Raw genomic sequence first — 25820 nt, 5'->3', positions numbered from 1 at the left:
CCATTCCCACCCACCTGGTGCACAGAGGGAGGATGGAAATGGCAGCGCTTCGCCCCCCGCCCCGCTCGCTCCGTGCCCCTCGCCCCAGGCGGGCGCCCGGGGGCACCAGCACCCCAAAGCAATCAATAAATCCGTGTGCCACTCGCTGTGACCTGCCCGGCAGCGCTGGCGTTTGGTTAATGCCTGCTGGCACTGGCAGCGCTGTGCCTGGCCATGGCAGCGGCAGTGGGGGTGTTTGGCGGGAGGGTGTGAGGTTGGATGAGGGTTGGGGGGGTAAAATGGTGGGGTGGGGGTCTGTGCTGGCTGTTGGGGTCCTGATCCCATGGGGTGAGGCAGCGCCAGACATGGGGTCATCCTAGCCCAGGTTTGGGGTCATCCTAGCCCAGATTTGGGGTGGTTCCAGCCTGGATTGGTGCCCACTGATGCATCTAGGACCTCGAACACTGAGGGCGCTTTGCTGTAGGAAATGGGGTTTAATGAGGGTTTGGGTGGTAAAATGATGGGGTTTTGCTTTGTGCAGCCTGTCGTGGTCCTGGTCCCATGGGATGGGGCAGCACCAGGCTTGGGGTGGTCCCAGCCTGGATTTTGGGTGGTCTCAGGCTGGGTTGGTGGCCACTGATGGGATTTAGTACATGGACTCTTGGTGGGCGCTTTGCTGTAGGAAATGGGGTTTAATGGGGGTTTGGGTGATAAAATGATGAGGTTTGCTCTATGTGGGCTACCGTGGTCCCAAGGGATGAGGCAGTGTCAGGCCTGGGATGGTCTCAGCCTGGATTTGGGGTGGTCCCAGTCCAGATTTGGGGTGGTCTCAAACCTGGGGTGGGCACCAACCCAGTTGCGGCAGGTCCTTGCCTGCATTTTGGGGCTGAGCAGTGTGTGCGCGGAGGGGAATCCCACTCGGTGGGTTGGCCAGGCAGTGGATGGGGTTGTATGGCACCAGAGCATCCCCCAGCCTGGTGGGATGGGGTTGGGGCCGGGATCCCGCTTTGCAGGGTACAGAGGAGCATGTCCATGGGGCATGGCGAGGGGATGCTCCGGGGGATGCTGCTGCCTGGGAAGGCATGGAGGCACCTCTGGGCCATCACGCCTGCAGGCAGGCGCAGGTGCCAGGGGAGGTAAGGTGCTCTGCCTATGCTGGGCACATTGTTGGGGGTGTCCACAGCCTGGGGGCCCCTCTGGTGGAGGGGACATTGGAAATCCCTCACCCCAAAAAAGGTTGCACAGCTGGAAAGTGTTGCACACCCAAGCAGACCCTGTGCAATCCCTGGGCTCAGCACTGCTCCCCCAGAACCCCGAAGCTGGTGCTATGCACCAGAGGCAAGGCGGGGGGGGGGGGGGGGGGGCACTCGTGGGGTACAAGAACTGCTGGGGTTCTGCAGCACATGACATGCCACCAGGAGCCCCAGGGCCACCTCTGACACCAGCAGCTCTGGGACCTGTTCCAGGAGGGTGTCAGGGACACTTGGGTGCTCTGGACTTTGCAGGGAGCCAGAAGGTCTCAGATGTTCAGGCTGGGTCGTAAGGGTGGCACCAAAATGCCCCCACCCAACAGCATCTCTCGGAGCACCTACCAACCCTCCAAATCCAAGAGCCTTTGGCAATGACCAGCATGGTCATCCCTCCCAGCTGACCCCCATGCATGGCACCCCATGGACACTGGCATGCCATGGCACTGCATGGCTGGTGACATCCCATATTCAGGGACATGCCATGGCTGATCACATCCTGTGACCACTGGCATCCCATGGTCAGTGCCCTGGGGAACCTGCTATGTGCAGGGATGCTGCTTACCTGGGTGACGCATGGGTGCCAAACCCACGTTTGTCCCCTGCTGCAAAGCAGGGTCATAGCCATGGCACTAGTGGTGGCACAGCAAGGGCCTTAGCCTGGGGCAGCCCTCCAGCAACAGTCAGTCTCCTCCACTGTCATCTCCTCCTCCTCTTCCACCTCAACCCAGTCCTACTTCCTCTGTCTCTGTACCACCTCATCCACCCCTACCTCCTCCACTTCCACCTTCATCTCCTCCACCTCCACACCCACCTCCATCTCCATGTCTACCTCCAGCACGCTCTTCCTCTCCTCCACTTCTGCCTCTACCTGTCTCCTCCATCTCCACCTTGATCCCACCTCCTCCACCTCCATCCCTGCTTCCTGCTGTGGCTGCACAAAGTTTCTCTGGACATCCCCTTTCTCTGCCTTGGTGGGCACAGACGCGTGGTACCATGACTGATGTGCTTGGTGCTGCCAGCACCCCCAGGATCTCCCACCAGGCACGCGGACACCACCCCAGGGCAGGGTCCAGCCAGCACTGCCCCCACCAAGCCCCACTCCCAGGCTGGTCCCCACCGTGCTGGGGCACAGCGCACACCACAGTACTGTGGCTACCAGCGATGGGACACAAAGCCCTTCCCCACCCCCTGGATATATCCCCTGGGATGGACGCTGCCCTCAGGCACCGCACGGGGCTCCTTTCACGTGTCTTTAATAGAAACCGCCGGCGGTGGGGCCGCAGCCCCTGCGTACAAAAGCTGGCTGGAGGAATCACGTATTGCATAGACCGTGGTGTGGGGGACCCGCCTGCCCCCCCCCAAATAGTCGCCTTTTAGAAAACAAAAAGCGTCTCTGAATAAAACTCTCCCGGTACAATAAATACTCTCGCGTCTTGGAGCTGGTGGAGCTGGGGAGCCCGCGCCTGCCCGCCCGCTCCCTGGGAAGGGGCACAGGGAGGTGAGCGGTGGTGCCCCCGGTTCAGGATGCCCCTGGGTTGGGATGACCCAGTTTGGAATGACCCTGGGTTGGGATGGATACCCTGATTTAGGAACCTCTGGTTCGGGAAGCTCCCCGTTTGGGATGCCCAGCTTGGGAGCCCCTGGGTTGGGATGACCCAGATGCCCTCGTTTGGGAGCCTCTGGTTCGGGAGCCCCCAGGTCGGGATGTCCTGCTTTGGCATGCCCCCAGGCTGAGATGGATATTCCTGGTTCAGGATGACCCTGCTTCGGGATGCCCTTGTTTGGGATCCCCTTGTTCAGGAGCCCTTGGGTTGAGACACCCCCAGTTTGGGAGCCCCCAGTTTGGGCTGGCCGCCGTTCAGGAGCCCCTGTTTGGGCTGCCCCAGGTGGGGATGCCCACCGGCCGTGGATGCCCACCGGCCGTGGCTCAGAAGCTGGACTCGGGCACGGCTGCCCGGCACAGCGAGCCCGTGGGCTGCCATCCCCGCTGCAGTGTGGCCCCGGGGGGACCCTGGGCAGGCCGGGGGGCCCCCCCTGCGCCCCTGCCCAGCGAGGCCGAGCGCCGCAGGCCCCCCTCGGGGCGCAGGGGCGGGCTGGCCGAACTCTGCGAGCGCACCACGGCCGCCGGGCTGGGGGACAGCTGTGCCGGGGGGACACCTGCGTCCCCCTCCGGTCGCGGCAGCCCGGGGTGGCGGAGCCCCCCCGTTCCCTCCCCGCTCCTCCCCGGGCTGCTCTGGCTTTTGGGGGGCAGGCGCAGGGCCCCCTCCGCGCCGGCACTGGCAGCTCGCCGCAGCAGGGGCACACGGAGGGGCCGACGGGGGGCTCGGGGGGCGCCCGGCTCCTCCTGCCCCTTGCCGGGCTGTTTTGGGGGGCCAGCTGGCACGGGGCTGGGGACCAGGGAGGCGCCGGGGCCACTCTCCCCACCCGTGCCGAGCGGGAGGAGGGCACGGCGGGTGCAGCGGGGCCGGCGCCCTGACTCCAGGTAGGCTACCAGCTCCCCCGGGACCCCCGGCCGGCCCCGCTCCTTGCCGGCGAAGGACCAGCGCGGCAGCATGGCCCTGGGGGGGCCGCTGGCGGGCGAGAGCTTGACGCTGAGGCTGCGGCCCTGCACGCCCCGCACCAAGGGCCTGGCCTCGAAGCCACCTGCAATGAAAAAAATAAGTTGGGAGGAGGCAGGAGCCACCCCGGCGTGCTGGGGTGGGGAGGGGGTCCTCAGCATCACCTTTCTCCGGGGCGGCGGTGGCATCAGGGGTGCCAGGGGGGGAGGGCTGGGTGGCCGAGGGACGCCAGGCCGCGGCGTCCCGCACGCTGCCGCCCAGGCGGGCCAGCCAGTGATCCGAGAGCGAGGAGGCCGTGGAGCCTGCGGGGAGCGGGAGGCTGGGCCGGGCTGCGGGGCGAGGGGTCCCGCTGCGCCCGCGCCCCGGGGCACTCAGCGATGGGGGAGCACGGGGCTGCGACCAGCCGTGCGTGCATCTGTGCGTGCACACACATACATGTGCGTGTGCACAACCGCGTGGTGGGTGTGAGCACGCCGTGTTGTATGCTACGTGGCTGCGGTTCCAAGCACGCAGGCGTGCGTGCACCTGCAATGCCACACGCCAGCTGCGCTGCACGACTGCACGCCCATATCTGTGCACATGTGTGCACTTGGCTGGGCTGTGTGCCTGTGCGCACGTGTGCCTGTTCGTGTGCCGTGTGTCCACAACACCGCACGCCGGTGTGCGTGGCATGCACGCGCACATGTGGACACTTGGCTGTACTGTGTGTGTGTACCTGCCTGCTGTACTGCCCATGCACGGGTGTGCATCCGTGTCCGTGTGCATGCGTGTGCATGCAGCTGCGCTGTGTGCACACACTGTGCTGAACGCATGCGGCATTTGGCTCTGCAGCATATGCACGTACCATACTGCGTGCATGCGCGTGCGCTCACCTGTGCTGCGTGACTGTGCATGTGCACCCACCACTGTTCAAGCGCGTGTCTGCAAGTGTGCGCATTTGGCTGTGCTGTGTGCGCACAACACCGTGTGTGCTGATGTGCACAGGCAGATGTGCATGTGTGCACACTTAGCTATGTTGTGCGCGTGTGCGTGTGCCTGGCATACTGTCCACACACGGGTGTGCATGCGTGTGTATGCAGCTGTGCTGTATGCACACGCCATACCGCATGCACACGCATCAGTGCACTGCGTGTGTGCACGCACACCATACTGTGCATGCATGCAGCTGTGCTCCGTGCGCACACCACGCACTGCGTGCGCACATGCTGAACGCACACACGTTTGGCCCTGCTGCATGCACGTGTACCACGCTGTGTGTACCCGTGTGTGCGCTCGGCTGTGCCACACGTGCCCGGGGCGGTGGCCTCAGGGCACCCAGTTGCTGTCGGGGTGCAGGCAGGGAGGGGGGGTGCTCACCCCTGATGGAGCTGCCGGCCGACCATGTGGGCACGGCATTGCGGCGCTGGTAGAAGAGGATGTAGGCGCTGCGGGTGCTCACCTCCGCCTCCTGCACCCCCTCCACCCTGCTGTCGTCGTAGCTGTACCACCTCCCGTCCAGGGCGTTGCAGCAGTAGGCTGGGGGCAGGGGGTGAGGGGGAACACAAGGGGTGAGGGGGGACGTGGGCTCTGCCCTCCCCCACGGCACGGGGACGGCCTGGGGGTGCAGGACGCTGCTGGGGGGCACTCCCAGTGCAGTGCCTGCCCTGGTGTCGCTGTAACACCATCCTGCGTGTCCCCTGCGCCCCAGCTCCCCTGTGCTGTGCCCCATAGCAGATACCTGCGAGGTGCCCCCCAACTCCATGCCATACCCCCCACAGCAGATTCCCAAGGTCCCCCCCCAAACCCACACCGTGCCCCACAGCATATCCCCCTGACATGGCCCCCTAACCCCATGTTGTGCCCCCCAAACCCATGCCATGCCCCCGAAGTGCCACCCCGCTGCCCTGCCCCACGCTACACCCCTTGCAGTACCCCCAAACCCCATGCTCTGCCCCACGGCACACCCCCTGCAGTGCCCCCGCAAACCCCACACCCTGCCCCACGGCACAACCCTGCAGTGCCCCCCGCCCCGCTTCCACGCCCCGAGCCCCCCCCACGCACCCCCCGCACTCACCGGTGTAGTGGCCGCCCTGCATGCTGCCGTGGTGGTTGCAGACGGCGTACAGGTCGTAGAGGTAGTCGCGGGGGCAGCTCGGGGGCAGGCAGAGGGGGGGCTGCCAGGGTGCCCAGTGCCCCAACAGCTGCCCACCAGCTGGGCCCCGTGGTGCCACGTGGGGGGCCATGTCGAGACCCCGCAGGGGGAACCTCACCAGCGTGGTGAGTTTGTGCCGGTGCTCAGCCACCTGGCGAAAGCGCTTGAGGTGGATGATGAGGATGTCGGGCAGCGTCCAGAGGCTCAGCTTCACTGTGCCCTGCTGGGGCACCTTGCAGTGCGGGCAGCGCCAGGCGTCGTCCGGGGCCAGCTGGGGACACCACATGCCACAGCCACCTTCCTCCCCAACACCCCCCTACCACCTCCAAAGCCACCCCCGGCACTGCCAACTGGCAGGGCTTGCCCTCGGCGGCAGCGGCTCTGCCGGCTGCGGGCAGGGTGTGGGCAGGGTGCCCGCTGCCCGCACGGTTGGCAGGGTGCCCCATACCTGCTCCTCCTTGGTGTAGAGCTGGAAGCACTCGTCCAGCGTGCAGCTGTGCTGCTGCCGGTGTGCTTGCTGCTGCAGCTGCACGCTCTCTGCGTCCTGCACCACCTCCTCCTGGATGTTGCCGAAAAGGCTGCGTGGGAGGGGTGGGGGACACGACACCGGGGTGGTCAGGGAGGGTGACCGGGGTGCTCAGGTGTCCCCCCACCCTGGATGCAAGGGACTCACCCTGGATGCAAGGGACTCACCGCTCTTTGGTGCTCACGTCCCACTCCACCGTCAGCTTCACATGGGGAGGGCCGCCTGCCCCGCTCAGCTGCAGCGCTCTGGGGACAAGAATGAGGTGACAGTCCCCCAAAACCCCCCGTCCCCGTGGGCCACCTCCTTGCCAACCCATGGTGGCAGGTGGAGATGTCCATCACCTCCCCAAGCAGCACCTATGGCTGGGACACAGGGCTGGGGACCCAGTCCCTGGTGAGCGGGGTGGCCACCTGTAGCCATCCATGGTGACACCACTGGCCACCCATGGTGACACTGTGGCCAGCTACAGGGACACCTTTGGCCAGCCACAGGGACACCTTTGGCCAGCCACGGCGCTTACACAACCACTCACAGGGACACTGTGGCCACCCCCAGGGAACGAGGGGACAGTCTGGGGACAATCCCATCCCTGCGGCTGCCCTTACCTGTCGACGGCGGGGTGGCAGAGAGGGCGGGGGTCCTGTGGGGACAGGTAGGCGCAGGGGGCCGAGCCCCCAGCCAGGCGGATGCGGAAGAGGGCTCCCACGCCCTGCAAGGGGAGAGGGGGCTGTGGAGCTGGTTGGGGGCAGAGCCCCCCCACCCTCTGGCATCACCCGGCGAGAACCGTGCTTTGTGACACAGGACAAAAAAAAACCCCAAAATCAGATTTCTTTGGTCCCTGTGGCCAGGCTGACAGGGCACGCCCGTGGGGACGTGGACGTGGAGCTGGGTGATGAGCTGTCCCGCTGGCTGTGGTGTAGCTGAGGGGCAAAGGGGCAGCATGGGGACACCAGTGCCCGTGGGACGGTGGCACCCGGACACTGGGGAGGGCGGTCGGGCTGGGGAGGCTCTGCCGTGGGAGCTGTGTGGCACTGCGGGCAGCCGTGGTGACACTGTGGCCACCAATGGTGACACTGTGGCCACCTGTAACGACAATGAAACCACCCACGGGGCCACCACGGCCACCCACAGCTCCACCACGGCCACCCTTGGCTCCCGCCCTGCCACCGCCACGGTGCCAGCAGGTGCCAGCAGCCCCGGCCGAGCGTGTCCGCAGGAGGGGACGGCGGCGTCCCCCGCTCCAGCTCACCTGTGCCCGCACCTCTCCCCGCAGCAGGGCCCGCAGCTGGGCCAGGATGCTCTGCTGGAGCTGCTCCCAGGAGACGCCCCGCTCCTCCCGCAGCACCAGCGGTGGCCCAAACCTGGGGACAGCGGGGGACACCGGGCTGAGGGGGGACACCCCCGCGCCCCCTCCCGCCGGGGGGCCGGAGGGGAGGGAGGGCGGCGCGCCGGCGAAGCGCAGGCGGGGCGGGCAGGTACCTGGCGAGCTGGGCACCGGCGCCCGCCGTGTTGCAGAGCAGCAGCAGGATGCGGCCGCCCGCCCCGCGGTGCAGGCAGTCGGAGGAGCGGGCAGCGGCGGGCAGCAGGCGCTGCCCCTCCGGCGGGGCCGCCCCGGGGGAGGCGGGCAGGCTGCGGGGGCACCCTGCGGGCAGGGCGGGGGGGGGGGCGGCCCCCCGCCCCGGGGGTAATTGCGGGGCTCTCGTTTAGCACAGGCATTAATTAGCGCGCGGGCCCCTCTCCCCCCAGCCAGCTCCCTGCCTGCCGCCGGGGGCTGCCCGCACTCCCCTGCCTGCAGCGCGGCCTCCGGCAGCTCCCCACCAATCACAGCCCGGGGGCCACGGCCTCTGCCAATCACAGCAGAGCATGCCTGCCTCCCACCACCAATCACGGGCAGGAGGGAAGAGGGAAAACAAGGCTCCCACCAATCACAGCGGAGCACGCCTGCCTCCCACCAACCACAAGTACCAAGGCTCCCACCAATCACAGCAGAAGGGACACAGCTCCCACCAATCACAGAAAGGCAGACCCACCTCCCACCAATCACAGCGAAGGCAATCAGTCTCCCTCTGATCCAGCCAGAGACAACTCCCTCCAATCCCAGTGGCGAGCAGCTGCCTCTGCCCAATCGCAGCAGACAGGACACCACGCCCCCACCAATCACAGCACACCTCCCAGCCACCAATCACAGCGAGAGGGGCCACCGCCTCCCACCAATCCCGGGGAAGCTCCCGCCTGCCCCGTGCCGGCACAAGCCGCTCCCAACCAATCGGGGCCGGGCGGGCGGCCCGCCGCCAGCCAACCGGGAGGGGAGGGGGGCGGTACCTGCGCGGCGGGCGGGCGGCGGCTGGAAGGCGTAGAGGGGCGCGCCCGCCCCGGCAGCGCCCAGCTCCTCCGCGTCGCCCAGGGAGCGCAGGAAGCCCCGGGGGGACACCTCGGCCAGGATCACCTGCGGGACGGCGCCCTCAGTGTCCCGGGGCGGCCGCCCCGCCCCGCCCCGCCCCGCCCGCCGCCCCGTTACCTGCTCCGGGGGGATGCGTCCCTCCCGCGCCACCATCTCCCGCAGCTCGGCCACGGTGCCGCGCAGGGGCACGGCCAGCCCCACCCGCACGAACCGCCGGCGCTCGCACTGCAGCACCAGGGTGACGTTGAGAGCCCTGGGGACACGGGGGCGGGGACACACGCACCCCTCAGCCGGGAGAGCCACCCCACGCCGCAGGGACCCGCAGCCCCGCGGGGCGGCTCTGGCCCCGGGGCAGCGAACACCCATCGGGCGCGGCTCCTGCGGCAGCAGCCGTCACCCCTCCCAGCGCCGCTGCCGCCTCCCGAACCCATTATGCACCGCACAGCGTGCACATCGCTCCCACCGGAGCCGAAACCCCAGCCGGGGCAGCCGTGCCTCCCACGGCGGCGGTGAGCGGCTGGGGAGGCGCGGGGCCGGGCTCACCTGGTCTGGCGCAGCGGGATGGGCAGGGAGATGCACAGGAAGGGGTCGAAGGTGTTGCTCTGCTTCAGGCAGTGAGGGCACGTCAGGGAGGACCTGTGAAACGTGGCCGGGGCGCATCACCGACGTGGGGACGGCACCCCCGGAGTCCCCACCCTGGGGCTGCAGCGGCCTGCCGCTGGCACCGCACCCCGGGTACCGCATCCTGCAGGGCTCAGATGGCCCCAGCATCACGCAGGGTTTGCATGACCTCCTGCCAGGGCGGGGCACTGCAGCCCGTACCCCCCTGCCCAGCCCAACGGTCTGTTCACTCTGAAACCTAACAAGGGCGTCCAGGGTAACTGGTGCTACAGAAGCCAGAGTGAAACCCCAGGGCTGGGGGGTCTTCCACTCGTATGTGTGGCTGTGGCCCCGAACCCCACAAAAACCCTGCTCCCCCCTCCCAAGGGCTTGCAGAGCCTGAGGTGGCTTCTGGCTCCGGGAGGCTTTGGGGTGACCCCAGCCCACCTGGGTGGGGGTTAAACAGGGACAACGCCTTGGAGTGCTGGGACAGGACAGGACCCCTCCTGAAAAGCAGGGCTGTGGTTGGGCCGCAGGGAGGAGGCAGTGATGGGCAGCAAAAGGGCAGCTGCCGTGACAAACCCGGGTGCGCGCCCCAGGGAGGCAGTGCTGGCCCTTGCCCGCCCTGGCACCCACGGCTGGGGGTGGTGGTGGCACTGGCTGGTGACCACCCCACCAGCAAGCTGCCCCAGGGGACACCGTGGTCCTGCCGCACTCCCCACCCACCGGCCTGGAACCGGCCGCCTGCCACCACCGCAGGGCCAGATCCTGCGCCCCCCAGGGTGGTATCCTCATCAGCACCACAGGGACAGATCCTGCACCCACCAGAGTTGCGCCTCCAGTGCTCCCAGCACTCCCAGCCTGCCGGCACGGCGCTAAACACAGCATCCAGCCCTGCTGCCGGGACACAGGTTGTGCCACTCAGATGCCGCCAGCATCCCTGGGGCTGCCGGCTCAGCTGGTCTGGTCCCCACGGCGGCACAGCCACTGGCTTCAGGGGAGCCCTGGGGACAGTGAGGGGGGACCTGGCTGCTCTGCCGGGGGACATGGGGCCACTGGGGAGGACCAGGTCCCCCTGCCAGCAGGGAGGCTTCCCCATCTCCCACAGCATCCCGCGGGAGCTGTTCCACCAAAGCCTGGCTTAAATGAACCTCTAATGGAACCACAACCTCCCCTCCTATTTCTTTTCAATTCTGTCTTTTTTATTTCCTTTTTTTCCTCCTTTTTATTCAACAAAAAGGGGAAAAATAAATTAAAAACCAAATGAAAATCCTGACCCCTTGTTATCCATCACCTTGAAGAGCCACTGAGCTCCCTGGGAAGCAGCCACACCAATTAATAAATCCTTTTGTGCACAGACGGGCTCTGGCACGTGGAAAGGGGTGGATAATTAAAGCGCCTTTTTTTCATACACGGCAAAGGATTCATTGAGAGAGGAGGAAGGACTTGCGGTGCCAGATGTGTCCCCTCACGCCTGAAATGACATGGCACGGGGATGGGGGGGCCAGATGCTGGCCCACCCGAGCATGCCCCGAGTCTCAGCTGGATGAACACACGGGGTGTCTCATCACCCACATGCGGGGCCATCCCCATGCTGGTCCTCTGAGACAGGCTTGAGACAACCCAGATCCTGAGTCCTGCGATAGAACCACAGAATGGTTTGGGTTGGGAGGGACCTTTAGAGGTCACCTAGGCCAACCCCCCTGCCGTGGGCAGGGACAGCTTCAACTCGATCAGGTTGCTCAGAGCCCCGTCCAACCTGACCTTGGACACTTCCAGTGATGGGGCGTCCACAACTTCTCTGGGCAACCTGTGCCAGTGCCTCACCACCCTCATTGTAAAATATTTCTTCCTTACATCCAATCTAACCCTACCCTCTTTCAGTTTAAAAATATTGCCCCATGTCCCGTCACTACAGGCCCTGGTAAAAAGTCTCCCTCGATCTTTCTCATAAGCCCCCTTTAAGTACTCAAAGGCTGCAATAAGGTCTCCCCAGAGCCTTCTCTTCACCAGGGTGAACAACCCCAACTCTCTCAGACTTTCTCCATAGCAGAGGTGTTCCAGCGCTCTATTTCTGTGGCCTCCTCTGGACCCACTCCAACAGGTCCAGGTCTGTCTTGCCCTGGGGACCCCAGAGCTGGATGCAGTGCTCCAGGTGGGGTGTCACAAGAGCAGAGGGGCAGAATTACCTCCTTCAACGCGCTGGCCACGCTTCTTGCGAGGCATCCCAGGATCTGATGGGCTTTCTGGGCTGCAAGCACACATTGCTGGCTCACACCCAATTTTTCATCCACCAGTATCCCCAGGTCCTTCTCTACTCATCACCCGCTCTGTATTGGTACCGGGGATTGCCCCAACCCAAGAGCAGGAGCTTGCACTTGGCCTGGTTGAACTTCATGAGGTTCACCTGAGCCAACTCCTCCAGCCCATCATGGCCCCTCTGGATGGCATCCCCTCCCTCTAGGGATCAACGGCACCACTCGGCTTGGTGCCACCTGCTAACTTGCTGAGGCTGCACTCAATCCCACCACGTCACTGGTGAAGATATTAAATTATACTGGTCCCAGTATGGGCCCTTGAGGGACACCACACCTTACTGGGTTGCTCCACCACCCACCACCACCAACCCAGCAGCACCGACCGACAGAAGACAACCAGGGCATCCCCTGCCCAAAGCCAGCCTGCAGCCCTGCCCGTCTCCCCAGGATGAGCCCTCCCAGCCCTGCTGACTCAGCAGCTGCCTTGCTTTTGCCAGCAAACTGCTATCACAGCGCAAAATCAGCTGTCCTGGCAAAAGCCATCTCCTGGTGGCCCTCCCCACCCTGGGGCAGTGATAATGAACGGAACCACTTAAGTGTTCGTAGGGCCAAGGCGAGGCGGGCGGTGGGGTCTCTGAAGGCAGGGGGTATGAAATGCCCAGGGAAGGCGTGTGGTGGGTGGAAGTAGGGGCGGGGCTGGGGTCTGCCCATGTCCATGTCTGTGCCAGGAGGTGACCCTGGACGTGGCTGATATCACTCCCTCTGCCCTCACTCCCAAGGACCAGGCATCCACCTGCACCAAAAACAGCCCCTGGGATGCGGTTCAGACCCTGCTCTGGATCCGTCCATGCTAAAACCGATTTGCCACCTCTGGCCAAGAGCTGCCTGGCCCGTCGCCCCCACCCCACTGCACCTGCACAGCCTGGACAATGCCGCCAGCATTGCACCGTGCAAATAAAACACAGCTCAATCCTGATTTTGCTGCTCCTGGAGCTTCCCAGCTGGAAGCCCCAGGGCTGAGACAGGGGTGGAGAGCAGGCAGGACACCCCACTCACTGCCATGGGGATTCAGGCTCCAACCCTCCCCATGTCTTTTTTGGCACTTGCAAAAATATTTGCTGGCATTGAAGCGGACTAAGAAACGTCCTGAAATCCCTCACTCGGCGTTTCACCGCCAGCCACGGCTGCACCGCCTGTGGAGGACGCAGCTCCCATGCTTGGGCTGGGTGGGATGGATGGATGGAGCCTCTCTGCAGGGCAGAGTGCTCCCCAGCTCATCCCTTGCCTGGGCTCGCAGAGTCCGGCCGCCCACCAACAAAGCCCCTCCAGCGCTGCCCGGGACTTGCAGGAGGACGAAGCCCCCGGCCGGGCAGGATCCGGCCCTCCCCGCTCACCTGTACTGCGCCTGGAAGTGGCTCTGCACGAAGCTCTGCCCGCGGGGATGCTGGGTGGCCGGCGGGGAGCTGCCGGCACCGCCGCTCCCGTCCTCGCCAGGCTATGGGGGCAAGAGACAAGCGGGGTGAGCAAGGCGATAGGGTGACCCCCCCGCCCTTGAGGGGCTGGGGACACATCCCAGTGAACCAAGCCCAGCTTCGGTGTTCCCACAGCATGAAGACAGGCTGAAGGTGACGCCAAAGTGACCCTTGCCTGGCACCTGCCAGCTCCGTACCCTCCAGGCTCCCTGCGTGCCTTCTCCTGGGGAAATTCTGGGGTACGTCCCACCCACCAGCCAGCGTGGGGCACTAAGGGTTAACCCTCTGTCCACATCCCTGCCCCAGAATCGGCCTGTGGGCTGGGGGTCTGCAGAGGCGAGACCCCCAGGGGCCACCCAACGCAGCCCCAGGGTCTGGAGCTTCTGGACACCGAGGAATTGGAGCTGGGAACGTGTTCGAGCCCAGCTGAAACGCGCCGGGAGGGAAAACCTGGGTGAGTCTGCTGGGACAGCTCATCCATGCCTCAGCACAGGCAGGGGAAAGCTTGCAGCCGGGAAAGCTGGTTCCCCCACAACATCCCCCCAAGAAGGAGCCCCAGTGCCCACGGGCACACACCTGCAGGGGCGACAGCCCCAGCAGGGAGGTGCCCACAGCGTCCTGGCACCCACTGTGCCGGCAAACGCACCCATGGGTGCTGGGAGCAGCCGTGCTGCAGGGAGCTGGGGCGTGGGTGGGCGAGACAGCGGGATGCTGCAGCGAGCAGGTGTCCGTGTGCCTGTGTGTGTGTCCGTATGTCTGCGAGATGAGCTCCTGGAGAGGGTGTGCACGTTCCTGTGCACACACCCGCCTGAGGCAAACACAGCCGGGTGTGAATTAACCACATGCAAATCACCAGAACCAGGGAGCTAAAAAAAGCCCCGGCTGGCACGATGCCCTCCCAGACAGGTGTGCCAGCGCGGGGCTGCCAGCACCGCCCAGAAAATGAGCCCCGCTGCTGCGTGTTTCATCAGCACCTTTACCAGCAGCAAGCCCAGGCACGGCACCCAGCACAGCACCCTGGCACAGCACCCCAGCACAGCACCCCAAGCCCCAGCATAGCACCCGGCATGCTGAACCCAGGCACGGCCCCTGGCGCACCAAACCCAGGCACAGCACCCAGCACCCCAACCCACTGCCCCAGAGCTGGGCTTTCAGGGGCCACATGTCCAGAGCAGGCGGTGGGAGCAGTGCCATTCCACCAGCATCCTCCGAGCTGGCAGGGGAGGCAGCCATGGGGAGCACTTGCTCCGCTGCCGACCTATCCCTCGGCCACCTCCCCACATCACCGCGTCCCCCGGCTTGGCACCAGACAGCGGGGTGACCGCCTCTTCCCCCATAGAATCATAGAATCGTTTAGGTTGGAAAAGACCTTTAAGATCATCCAGTCCAACCATTAACCTACACTACCAAGTCTACTCTAAGCCAATTAAGGGTAGACTAGACTAAACCATGTCCCGAAGTGCCACATCTACCCGTTTTTTGAACACTTCCAGGGATGGTGACTCCACCACCTCTCTGGGCAGCCTGTTCCAATTCTTGACCACCCCTTCCGTAAAGAAATTTTTCCTAATTTCCAACCTAAACCTCCCCTGGCGCAGCTTAAGCCCATTTCCTCTCATCCTATCACTAACTACTTGGGAGAAGAGACCAACACCCACCTCACTGCAACCTCCTTTCAGGTAGTTGTAGGGAGCGACACCACCATACCGCAGACACCTGACCTCTCTCCAGCCCTGATGCACCAGCTCCCGGCACCCTGAGCCACCACAGCCAGCCATGCTCCCCAGCTGGGTGCCTGCACCCATTCCCCCCAGAAAGCCCACAGCACGTCCCTGAGCAACACCAGGAGCAACACTGGGCCCCCCTCCCTGAAAGAAACCAGCTCTTCTGTGGGCCGGACGCTGCCTCAGGGTGGGTGAGGAGCCCTGCACAAGAGAGCCCTCTCTCCATCCCCCCCTGCTCGGTGCATGGGCAAACTGAGGCATGGCCTCTGCTCTCCCTGCTCGTGATAGGGACTGACACCGAGGACAGTGCTGGCGGGCTGCCTGTGTCCCTGCTGCTCGCTCCCAGGGACGGCACAGGGTCCTTTCCTCCATCCTGGGGAAAGGCTGGACACCCGGATGGGGAGGCAGCCTTCTTTGTCAAATTCAGGGGATGCCAGCACCAGCTGCGGGAGGCGAGATGTGCCCCACACCCAGGATGCCCGGAGAGGAGCCAGGTCCTCTGCTCCGCTCTATAGGGAACAGGGATGTTGGGACACGACCATGTTACACAGCCAAACCTGCCCGGTTAGGAGACACCTCCCTGCCCGCATCCTGCCTGCTACCTCCCTGCCTGCCAGCTGCCCTGGGAACCACAGGGAGCCCCCGTCCCCACACACAGGGGCAGGGCGTCACTGGCTTCAACCCCTGCTACAGGCACACGGAGCCTGATGGCAGAAGAGAGGTCACAGAAAGGAGCCTTGGTAGCTTGGGAAAGGATTGGGCTGTTTTGGGTAAGAGGAGTTTTTGGTGTCCTCACGATGAGCAAGACTGAAAATCAATGAGGTATTTGGCCAGGAGGCGGATTTTCCTCATGCCATCTGCTGGCACCGGGTCCTGCTGAGCCTGACGTGTCCTTACGGTCTGCCTGGGGCTGGGGTCCATCTGGTGTGGCACAGAGGGGACCTGGACAGTGCCTGTGCCCCACGCAGCCCCCAAAATCCCCCCAAAACCCAAGGGAGTGCCTCCTCCTCCAGCCCTCCCGGCAGCCAAGCCTTGGTCCCCACACGGGTGGCCCCAGAGCCCACTGTGTGCCATGGCAGACACCTCATGGGCATCCATCAAACAGCCAGGATGGTACTTCCACCCTCCAGCCTGCCCGGCTCCATGCCCTGGGCCACTGACCTCCTCTTCTGCTTTCCACCAGCTGAGCTCCTCCAGGCCCTGAGCCTCGGCACAGGCTTGACCAGGAGCGAACCGTCTCCACCATCCCCATCCTTCGGTGTCTGCACAAACCCTCCTCCCGCAGCCCATGCTACCCAAAACTGGGATGGGTGCATGTGTGCCCACCTCCGTCCAGACACTTTAAAGCCATTTATTCAGGCTCACAGCCCCCGCTGGGCACGGTGCCCCCCAAGGATATGGGTGCATAGGTGCCACTCAGGTGGCATCCCCCAAAAGGGGCCAAGACTGGGGGATGCCGAGCAAAACTAAGGATGCTGGGGAGGACACAAAGGGTCCCGTCCCCAGAGCCAGGCGGGCACCCCGGGCATTGCCACGGCACTGCCTCCAGTGTGGGCAGCCGAGGGCACCACTGGTGCCACACCACAGCCCATGGCACACGTTGGCACCTTGCTTCTAACAAGTGAGCAAGGGGAGCTGCCCGCTGCCAGGCTCCCCCAAACAGCCTGGGGTACCTGTCTCTGGGGAAAGGTGGGCAGTGCTGAGGACGGCTCAGCTCGGTGCAGGGACGGCTGCAGCCCCCCAGCCAAGAAGGGCTGGAAGCCATGGAGTTGCCCTGGCCGGAGGCTTTGGAGATGGGCACCGCAGCCGAGCTCCCACACAGGATGGAGCTGTGCCCGTGCAAGGCTGGAAGCTGGGCAGGGGCTGCCTGCGGGGTCCCTGACCCACACCCCTCGGCCACAGCCGTGATGCCCCACGCTGGGCACAGGTAGGATGAAGCTGCTCCCGGTACCCCCGTGCCCAAGACGGGCATCACCCCCAAAGCGGGGACAGCACACAGCTGAGCCGAGCCGACGCGGCAAACGCCGGCTACGCAAATCCATCCGCTGCAACAGGCAGCACCCCAGCAGGCAGACAGCAGGCAGGCAGGGCCAGGGCGATGCCAGGAGCGCAGATGGATGGAAGGAGACTTAATTACTCATTTTGCCAGCAGCAAAGCCACTGAGTGCTGTAATTACAGCGGGCTCAGCTGGAGGCAGGGAGGGACGGGGGGGCTAGATCTCTTCCTGACCAAGTAACCCCAAGAACCAGGGTGCTCAGCTGAATGGGCTCCTGCTGACACCCCCATGCTCTCCCAGCACCCCAACCACCCTGCCCAGCCCCGCAGCGCCCAGATCCTGCCATCCCCTCCCACCACACCAGCCAAACCACACCACCTGCATCCCCATCCCACACCGGGGCGGGGGGACAACTCCAGCCTGCCTCTTCCCATGACATCTCAGCTTCCTTGGTCCCAGACCTGGCGTGGACATCCCCACCCTGAGCCAGGGTGTGCAGACACCCCAGCGGGGACCACCCACCTCCTCAGGGACGCGGGTCTGCTGGGCAGGGGAGCTGGCACCCAGGTCCTCGTGCATGCGGTCCAGCAGCCAGAGCAGGAACTCGAGGGCGTCGTGCTGTGCATTGCCCCGAAACTGCGAGCTGTGCTTGGAAACGATGTTCTGCAAGAGACGGGCAGGGAGGGTGCTGAGGCTCGGGCCATGCTGCCCATCACTAACTTAGCACCCATCACAAAAACCCCATCCCTGCTTCCTGCCTGCAACAGCGTCTGCCCTTGTCCTCCCTCTGCAGAGACACCGCAGCCACCCCGGGGACAGCAGAGCAGTGGGGACACCGGCACACGCGGCCAAGACAGCAGCTCTATGGCCCATTACCGTGGTGTCCCGGCTTTCAGCTGCTGGGATGAGGCTGAGAGGGGGCAGCTTGCTGTAGGTGAAGGGACAGGGCACACCCCAACAAAGCCATATGGGCAAACCCAGCCCGCAGGGACCCACTGGTGTCACGCACCCTGCACGCTCCGATAGCATCAACTCAGTGTAACAGCCAGGGGAAGGCAATTCCCAGTGTTGGGATTACTCGGCAGGTAGCAGCTCTCCCCGAGCCCCTGCCTGCATGTGCCACCCTATCACCAGCAGCCAGCCCAGTGCCTCCCCATGCCTCAGTTTCCCGAGCCAGGTGATGCTGGTGGTGCCAGCCCAGCCACCCAAGTCCCTAGAAGAGATGACAGCTGTTCATACAGCCAAGCAAATGTGTGGCCTGTGGGCAGGGGAGCTGCCAGCCCTGCCCGCACAGGCAGGAGGAAAGCCCCTGAGCAAACCTCCTGCATCCCAAAACTGGGAATGCTTGGCCAATTGGAGTCCGGCACTCAGCACCTTCTGATTGAAATGGAGCAGGTGAGACAGGGGAGCGGGACCAGAGACACCCCTGATGGAGCCACATGCCAGGGGGTTCCTGCCAGCCACCCCACCCAAGGCCAGTGCTGGGGAGGGGGTGCTACCTCTGTCCCTCCATCCAAAGCCCTGCCAGCTCCCCCTGCCCGAGGCTGCCCTCTGCTCACCCCCTCTCCTTCTTCCCCCCAGCACCGCAGGGGGTCCCTGGGAGGTGCTGATGGGACTCCCCAGTTCATCCTCCCCATCGCCCCCTCCCCTCGCCTCCCCCCCGGGGACGTGCAGCTCCGTGCATGGCGCAGGAATCACGCCCAGAGCAGGCATGGGGGCGATGAAACCACCGTGATGCTCCCTCTGGGCACCCTGCCCCAAAAGCCCAGGTCCCCATGCCACCAACCGAAGCATCCCCCTGCCCGTGCCTGGATCAGGCCCTAATCTCTGCACCTGCTACCAGCCACACCATGGCATTTTGGCAAATCAGCATTAATTCCACTGTTAGGGAAGCAGCACAATGCGCTCACGGGGGGGTGAGGGTGGGGTGTCCCCCTCGCCAGGGGCTGCAGTGGGAAGAATGTGGCTGGAAATGCCATGGGGCCAAGCTGAGGGGCTGTGAGCCAGGATGGGACCCAAGGACAGGCAGGGGCCCCACGGGGCAGCTGGCGAGGCAGCGCTGCTGGCTCAGAGGGAGTCCCTCCTCTGAGACCCACCTGGGTGGCACCTGCGGGGGGGGTCCATTGCCAGGTCCTAGCCCAGCAGTCCCAGGCTGGGGTCACCTCTCTGCCCTGAGCACCAGCAGAGCCAGGATGAGTCCCTAACCCTGAAAGATCAGGATGGACAGGGCTGGGAAACCCACTCCCTGTAGGGAGCCCAGGGAGGGGTCCAGGGAGCACCCCAAAAGGCAGAGCTGGGGAGTCCCCAAGGGCCCATCTCTGAGCCTGGGCTGGCAGTGGTTACTCAGAGCTGAACAGGAAAGGAGAATTTTGGGCACTCAGTCCCAAAACCAGCACCAGGAGGGAGAAACCCCAACCATCTGTGTAGATTTTAACCAGCTGATGCAGTTAAACCCCAATCATCTGTGCTTATTTTAACCAGCATACCAGGACCTGCCAGGACAGGGATCAGACCTCCAGTTGCCAGGAAACACCCTGAGCCAAGACCCCTCCAGCCACCCGCCACGCCGGCCCCGCGTGCCCCCGGCCCCGCTCTCAGTGGTACAAGCATCCTGGTACAAGCAGAGGGAGCAAGGCCACCATGGATGGGCTTCAAGCAAAATGAGTTGCAGACTCCGCTCTTATTTAAAAATCTTATTTAGGTAGATTTAAAAAAAAAAAAGGTGGAAATTTGTGTAAGATGCAGATAACCACCTGGAGGGAGGAAATTCAAAGCAAAGGCTGGAAGTTTCAGGTTTTTTGTGGGTTTTTTTGTTTGGTTTTTTTTTTTTTTTCCTCTGTGCCTAAGGAATGTGTGGGTTTGGGAGCAGAGGGCATGGAAATACTGTGCCCAGCACTGCAAGAGCTGGTTACTTTCCTGCAAGGAAATTAAAGGCAATGAGCACCCTGCTGCCCCAGGAGCATCCACCGCACCCCGGCAGTCCCTGCAGGGTGGGTGCTGTCACCCTCCAGGCAGGGAAGGCTGGCAGGCAGGTCCCCCTGGGAAAGGGGTGGCAGAGCAGCGGGTACCCAGGCAGGACCAGCCTGGCTGCTGCCACGGGAGCTGGCCATGCTGCCAGAAACCCCCACCCAGGAAGGGGCTCGGCTTCCCAGCAGCTTCTCCACACCCACAGCACTTTGCAAAGTTTAATTGCAGCACCAGGTCCCTGCCGAAGCGTCACCCGTGGGCACACGTCCCCGAGCGCAGGGGGCTGCGCTGCCAGGCTAAAAGCACTGCTCTGCACCCGACGCCCCGTCCCTGTCCCCAGGCCGGGCCCGCAGCACACTGGCCTGTGCCCAGCAGGGATGCGGCACGCGCTCGGCGACGGGGCCCGAGGCCACCGAGCCGGGCTCCCGCGGCACCACCCCGCCTTAGCGCAGCAGCGCGGCCAGCACCGCGCTCGCCCCGACGGCTGCGTGGGGCGGCCGGGGCGGGGACCTCGCCTGCCCAGGGGAGCTCAGGCGAAGGCTGAGCCAGAGGCGGGCGACGGCAGCGGGGCTGGGGGCGTCTGGCAGGGCAGGGGCCGCGGGGAGGACGGGGCAGCGAAGCGGGTGCCGGGGTCGGGACGCGCCGCCGGGGTGCGCGGGGCGGGGCGGAGGCCGCGGGGCCGGGCGCGCCCGGCGGGGCCGGTACCTTGAACTCGGCGGAGAGCTGCGGCGTGTAGTCGCGGGTCCAGAGGGCGCGGACCAGGGCGGCCAGCCGGTGGGTGACCTCGGCGCCGGCCCCGCGGGCGCGGTAGCGGCCCAGCGCCAGGAACTCGGCCAGTGGCGCCGTGTTGCTCAGGCACTGCACCACCGCGTTCATGAAGCAGGTGTTCCCGTGGTTCCGCAGCCCCTGCGCGCCCGGCGGCCGCTCCCCGCCGCCCCCCGCCGCCGCCCCCCCGGGCCGCTGCCGCCGCCGCTCCCCCCCGGGGCCGCCCCCCCGGAACCCGCCCTCGTCGTCCTCCGGGGCGGCGCGGCGCCGGCCGCGGCCCCCGGCCAGGCGCGCCCAGGAGCGGAGCAGCCGCCCGGCCAGGCTGCCCAGGGAGCGCAGGGCGCGCCGCCGCCGCCCGCCGCCCGCCCGCCGCCCCGCCGGGCTCCCCCCGCCGCCCCGCCGCCGCCCGGGGCCGCCGCCGCCGCCCCCCCACCCCGCCGCCGCCGCCGCCGCCGTGCTCATGGCCCCGGGCGGCCGCCGCCCTCCCCCGGCCCCGCCGGCCCCGGCCCCGCCGCGGCGCGCATGGCCCCGGGCGGGCGCTGGGCGCCCCCCGCCGCCGGTGCCGGTGCCGGTGCGGGGGCCGGAGGGGCCGGGCGGGCGGTTTTGTGCGCGGCCGGCTCCTCCCCCGACCGGGCTGGCTCTGGAGGAAGGGAGAGGGAAGGGAGCCGGGAGGAGCAGGAGCAGGAGGAGGAGGAGGAGGAGGAGGAGGAGGAGGAGGGCGGCGCGGGGCGCTGCCGCTGCCGGCATAGGCGGCCCAGCCCCGGCTGCCCCGGCGACCCCAGCCCGCGGCCCCCAGCGTCACCCCGGGGCACCCCAGCCCGCTGCCCGCCCCCCCCCCCCCCCCGGCCCCAGGGCTTTCCCAGGGGTCCCAGCCATGTCCCCGGGGCGTCCCCCACAGTCCCCAGCATCACCTCCGGGCTTTCCCGGGAGTCCCAGCTGTGTCTCCCCAGTGCTCCCCACCATGCCCAGCATCACCCCAGGGTACCCGGGCCCCAGCATCGCCCCAGGGTGTCACAGCATCGCTGTGAGGCGCCCCAGTCCTGCCACCTCTGGGTGCTCTTAGCTGGGACAGTGGGACAATGGTCACCTCTGCGCCCACCACACTGAGGTTTTGGGGCCTAATGGGGCTCCCTCCACACTAAGCCACAAAACCAGGGTCACCAACCCAGCACCGGCAGAGCCCAGAGGCTTTGGCCACCTCCTGCCCGGCTGACACCGGCTGACACCGTGTGTGGTGTTTGTTTGGGGTCCAGCAGAGCTTGGCCGGAGAGGGACGGTGCCACCTTCCCCCCGCCACAGGGATCAGCACCTGAGCCCTCCCTGCGTGGCTGGGGGACACACAGGATGGCCAGGGACCACCAGGTCAGCTCCATGCTCTCCACCTGCAGCACCGCCAGCAGGGGAAACCCACTGTGGTTTTGACAGGTGGTTTTCAGATGGATCAGTCCCCTGGTCCACCTGGATCCATCCCGCGGCACCATGCCAGCACAAGGAGGGGGATTGCAGCGGGACTCGCTGTTTCTGCAGCAGCTTGCCCTCCGCTCAGCTGCAACCCAGCGGCAGCACGTTGCTCTTCAAACAGCTGTGGGAGACTCGAATCCCCCAACCGAGTCCGGCCACATGAAGCTGGGACCCACTTGCCTCTGCAAATGACCCTGAGATTAACTCTGGCCGGGGACTGCTTTGACAGCTCCCAGCAAACCGCTGAGATAACACCCGGAGCGGAGATGGGAGGCGGCAGGACTGCCCCAGGTGCTGACGAGCCTGGGCACGTCTTGGGCAGCTGCCGTCCTTAACCATGGCCAAGGGGCTGGGGAGGGACAGAGCGGGAAGGAGGTCCCTCTGCCAGGCAGGGTTGCCACTAAGTGTCACCTTGCTGCAGGGCGGGGGGGGTGGCAGGGGCCCCACTGCAGCCGTGTGGCTCTTCTCTCCCCGGGGATTTGCCGAAGGCTGATGCTGAGCCGGGGAGAGGGTCTCTGGGGGGCTGAGCTCAGCTGCGGGTGCTGCAGGCTCTCTTCCACCCCTGCAGGTCTTGGCAGCCTCCAGCAGCATCTCCCCATGTCCCGGGGAAGGGTTTGCTGTGCCAGGCAGCCTGCCCACCACCTTCCCTGCCCTGCAGAGGAATGACGCACCCACGAGCACCGGGGCATGGAGCTGTGCTGCAAGCCCTGCCCTGGAGGCAGCTGGTGATGACGTGGGTTCAGAAGAGATGGAGCAAAATGATGGAGGAAGGGCCAGGACGTGCTGTTGGATGTTGCAATTCCTTCTCCCCATGGGGCAGGGCGTCCCTGCACCGTGGGTGTGAGTTCAGGCGAGGTGGTGGCAGGGAGACGGTGACCTCCTGGGGGGACACCAGACTGGCGGCCGTCAGCATGGTGGGAACGGAGGAGGGCAGAGGCAGCGGGCTGGCATGGGCAGAGGGCTGTGCGCTGCCGCCGGGGCCAGACGTGATCTCAGACGAAATCCATCACAGCCTGGCAATGCTGAGCAGATGGAGGGGGATCAGCTGCCCATGGATCCTTCAGGGACGGCTCTACAGCAGGTGGCCCCAAGGTGCCAGCAGCCACAGGAGCTGCTTATCCAGAGAAGAGAGAGGACTGAGCGCAGCTGAAGTTTTCCGCCCCCCGGCAGCCAGCCCTGATGAGTACGGGAAGTGCCCCAAGAGCCTGGTGCTGGTGGGGGGCACCCGCTGCCAGGCCTCCCGGGGAAGCAGCCCCCTTCTAGGAGCTGTCCAGATCTCCATCCCTGGGGGCTGCTGCCCAGGGGCCAGCCTGGGCACCCAGTCTTTTCTCTCCTCCCAGTGAGACGGGAATGACAGCGGGAAGCAGCCCTGTGTGGTGGGACTGAGCCGACCTTCCTGTGAGCTGGGGGACAGGCTCTTGGGCTCAGCAGTGCTTGGACTGGGCAGGCTGGTGGGGTGCGGTGCAGTGGCTCTGTGCAGGGTCTGGCCCTGCAGAAACCCCCTTGCACCGTGTTGGCTTGCTGCTCCCAGCCCGGCCAAGGAAAGCTGCTGGTGCTGCATCAGGGTCTCACTGTCTCGGGCAGTCAGGGAATGGTGTCAAAGGCTGAGCTGTAACTCCAGCCACAAACACCTCCAAGCTTGGAGGTTTTGACTCTCAGACTGGCTCTGCACCCACAGTTAAAGCTCATTTCTCAGCATCCTCTTGGCCAGGGAGCTGTGAAATCCATCTTTAGAAAGCCAATATATAAAATGCTCCTTTTGGAAAGACATCCTTAAAATTAAGGATCCCTTCTCCTATACAAAGGTTGCAATCCGTAAAGCAAAGTCCTGAGCACTCCCTGGGACTCCCGGCAGCTTCATGGCCCTGCTTACAGCACCATCCCACTGCAAACCCCTAGGAGAGGGAAACGAATCCACCAGAGCATTTGCATGAGGATATGGGGATTTTTTCTATCTGAATTATTTAACAAAGGCAGTTTGTGCTTCTTGCAGTGTGGGAAGAATGGGGTTTATCGAATCTGGAAAGCTCCTGGCTCGTTGAAAATAAAAGTACTTGTTTCTGTCTAGTTGGTTTTGGCTGGACACTCAAACCCGGCAGCATCCCACCCAAGCCAAAACAGCAGTGGCATGAGAGAGAGAGGGAACCCGAGCAGGGCTTAATGCTGAGTTAAGTGGAACCAGAAATCCAAAGTAACTTGATAATGAAAGCAAGGAAAAGCCTAAAGAAAAAGCGAGGGGAGACAGAAAGTCAAAGAGGCAGGAGCCAGACTGAGTCAGATCAGAAACTGGCATTTGTTAGAAGGGGATGGATAGAAAGCAAGACCTGATGAACACATGAAAGGGAAATAGTCTAAAATGCAACAGTGAAACAGAGCCAAGTCAAAAAAACCCAAATCTGCCAGAATTAGAAAGTGTTAGATAATGAAAGCAGGTCTCCTGGGGTCCCTGGCAACCTGAGACAAAGTGCAGCAGCTAAAGAGCACCAAGAGCCTCTCTGATTCCCAGCTGCCCCCTGCGATGCTAACATGGGAAATATTAACAGCACACGTCAGCCAACAACTTAAAACTCTGCTCCGATTTTTCTTTGGCAGCGTCTTTCCAAGCCCCGGGGCGCAGGCCTCCTGCGGGCAGGCAGCACAGCCCGCCCGGCTCCCGGACCAGGCAGGCAGCAGGCAGCGACACCTTTCCGACAGGTAATGCCAGTTTATTCCAATCCAAAGCAATTCACACGCTGGAGTGAGCGCCAGGATTGCTCACTATGCTAATCTTCCTTTCAATAATATCATATTTGCAATCTTCCTGTCTCTTCAAATCATTCTGAACGTGATGCCTTCCTATTCAGGCTAAATCAAATATTTATCGGCGCTGCAGCACGCTGGCAGTGCTGGGTTGCGTCAGCACTTTCTCTCTAAAAATGCCTTTTTTGGGAGCTCCTGGCTGTCTCCAGCTTCTGCCTTTCAAGCTGCTCTTTTCTGCTTAGACTTTGGAGCAAATGTGGGGTGGGGAAAATCTACATGTCAAATGCAAAGAGAGGGGGGAAAATGCCTACTTGCTATTATGGAAAATTCCTTGTCACAGCATGAACCGTCCCAGTGCCTTGGACAGCAGTCTGCTAGGATGAATATGAAAACATGGATAGTTTTGGGTTGATTAGGGAGACGTGGTGACAGGATGGCATTAGAAACGTCTCCTCTGGCTGGGCAAGAGTCTCTACACCAGGAAGGCACTTGGATATTAGGATGAGCGCAAGAAAAAAATCCTGAAAAGATCTGAGCTGAGCTGATTCAGGCCCAGCAGAAATCCATTTTCATGCTTCCAAATCACAATAATAATAAAAAAAAACAAAAAAAAGAGAAATCTTTGTACATGCTCGCTGGGCTTTGTCATAGGACGATGCTTGCTTTATTTAAGCCTCTCCCGCTCTCTTGGCACGGTCTGGGAACATCTGTGTGCTGAAGTGGAAACGTGCTTTCAACACCCCCGTCCTGCTGCCAGGACTCACACCCCGTGGGCAGGTGAGGGTGAACCGGGGGGAGACAAGGTGGGTCTGGGTGAACGAGCATGGTCCAGCTGCTGCCCATCTCGCTGCCTGCACCACTGCCCGAGCACCGGGCAGATTGGGGTGGCAATGTTGGTGCAGGGCTTTGCAGACTTGGGTAATGGCACGTGCTTTCTGGCTACAAGGAAGGGCGATCAAAGCCTGTGGTGGTTTTTTAGAGATTCTTTAAGT

At 64.1% G+C, this 25820-nt stretch overlaps 1 protein-coding gene across 1 annotated transcript; it reads right to left on the bottom strand.

Moving 5' to 3' along the window:
* Positions 1 to 3156: 3156 nt before the first annotated feature.
* Positions 3157 to 21090, bottom strand: USP43 (ubiquitin specific peptidase 43). Its single transcript, XM_075720148.1, has 15 exons — positions 20569 to 21090; positions 17419 to 17559; positions 13098 to 13198; positions 9389 to 9481; positions 8963 to 9098; positions 8767 to 8890; positions 7924 to 8086; positions 7694 to 7805; positions 7050 to 7153; positions 6612 to 6689; positions 6367 to 6496; positions 5841 to 6189; positions 5144 to 5302; positions 3952 to 4089; positions 3157 to 3872 (listed from the first exon to the last, which is right to left on the bottom strand). Exons 1-15 carry the CDS (start codon positions 21088 to 21090, stop codon positions 3157 to 3159), a joined length of 3066 nt encoding a protein of 1021 aa, XP_075576263.1.
* Between the last annotated feature and the right edge of the window lie 4730 nt (positions 21091 to 25820).

This window comes from Pelecanus crispus, chromosome 12 (assembly GCF_030463565.1).
Source record: "Pelecanus crispus isolate bPelCri1 chromosome 12, bPelCri1.pri, whole genome shotgun sequence".
Taxonomy (NCBI): domain Eukaryota; kingdom Metazoa; phylum Chordata; class Aves; order Pelecaniformes; family Pelecanidae; genus Pelecanus; species Pelecanus crispus.
The sequence above is the reverse complement of the archived record's forward strand: the minus strand, read 5'-3'. Positions and strand labels throughout refer to the sequence as shown.

Coding starts and splice junctions, on each gene's coding strand:
- USP43 (XM_075720148.1), bottom strand. CDS start 21,090: ATGAGCACGGCGGCGGCGGCGGCGGCGGGGTGGGGGGGCGGCGGCGGC. Junction 13,199..17,418: donor AGACCCGCGTCCCTGAGGAG/GTGGGTGGTCCC, acceptor TTGCCCCCATAG/CCTGGCGAGGACGGGAGCGG. Junction 7,154..7,693: donor GGGGAGAGGTGCGGGCACAG/GTGAGCTGGAGC, acceptor CTCCCCTTGCAG/GGCGTGGGAGCCCTCTTCCG.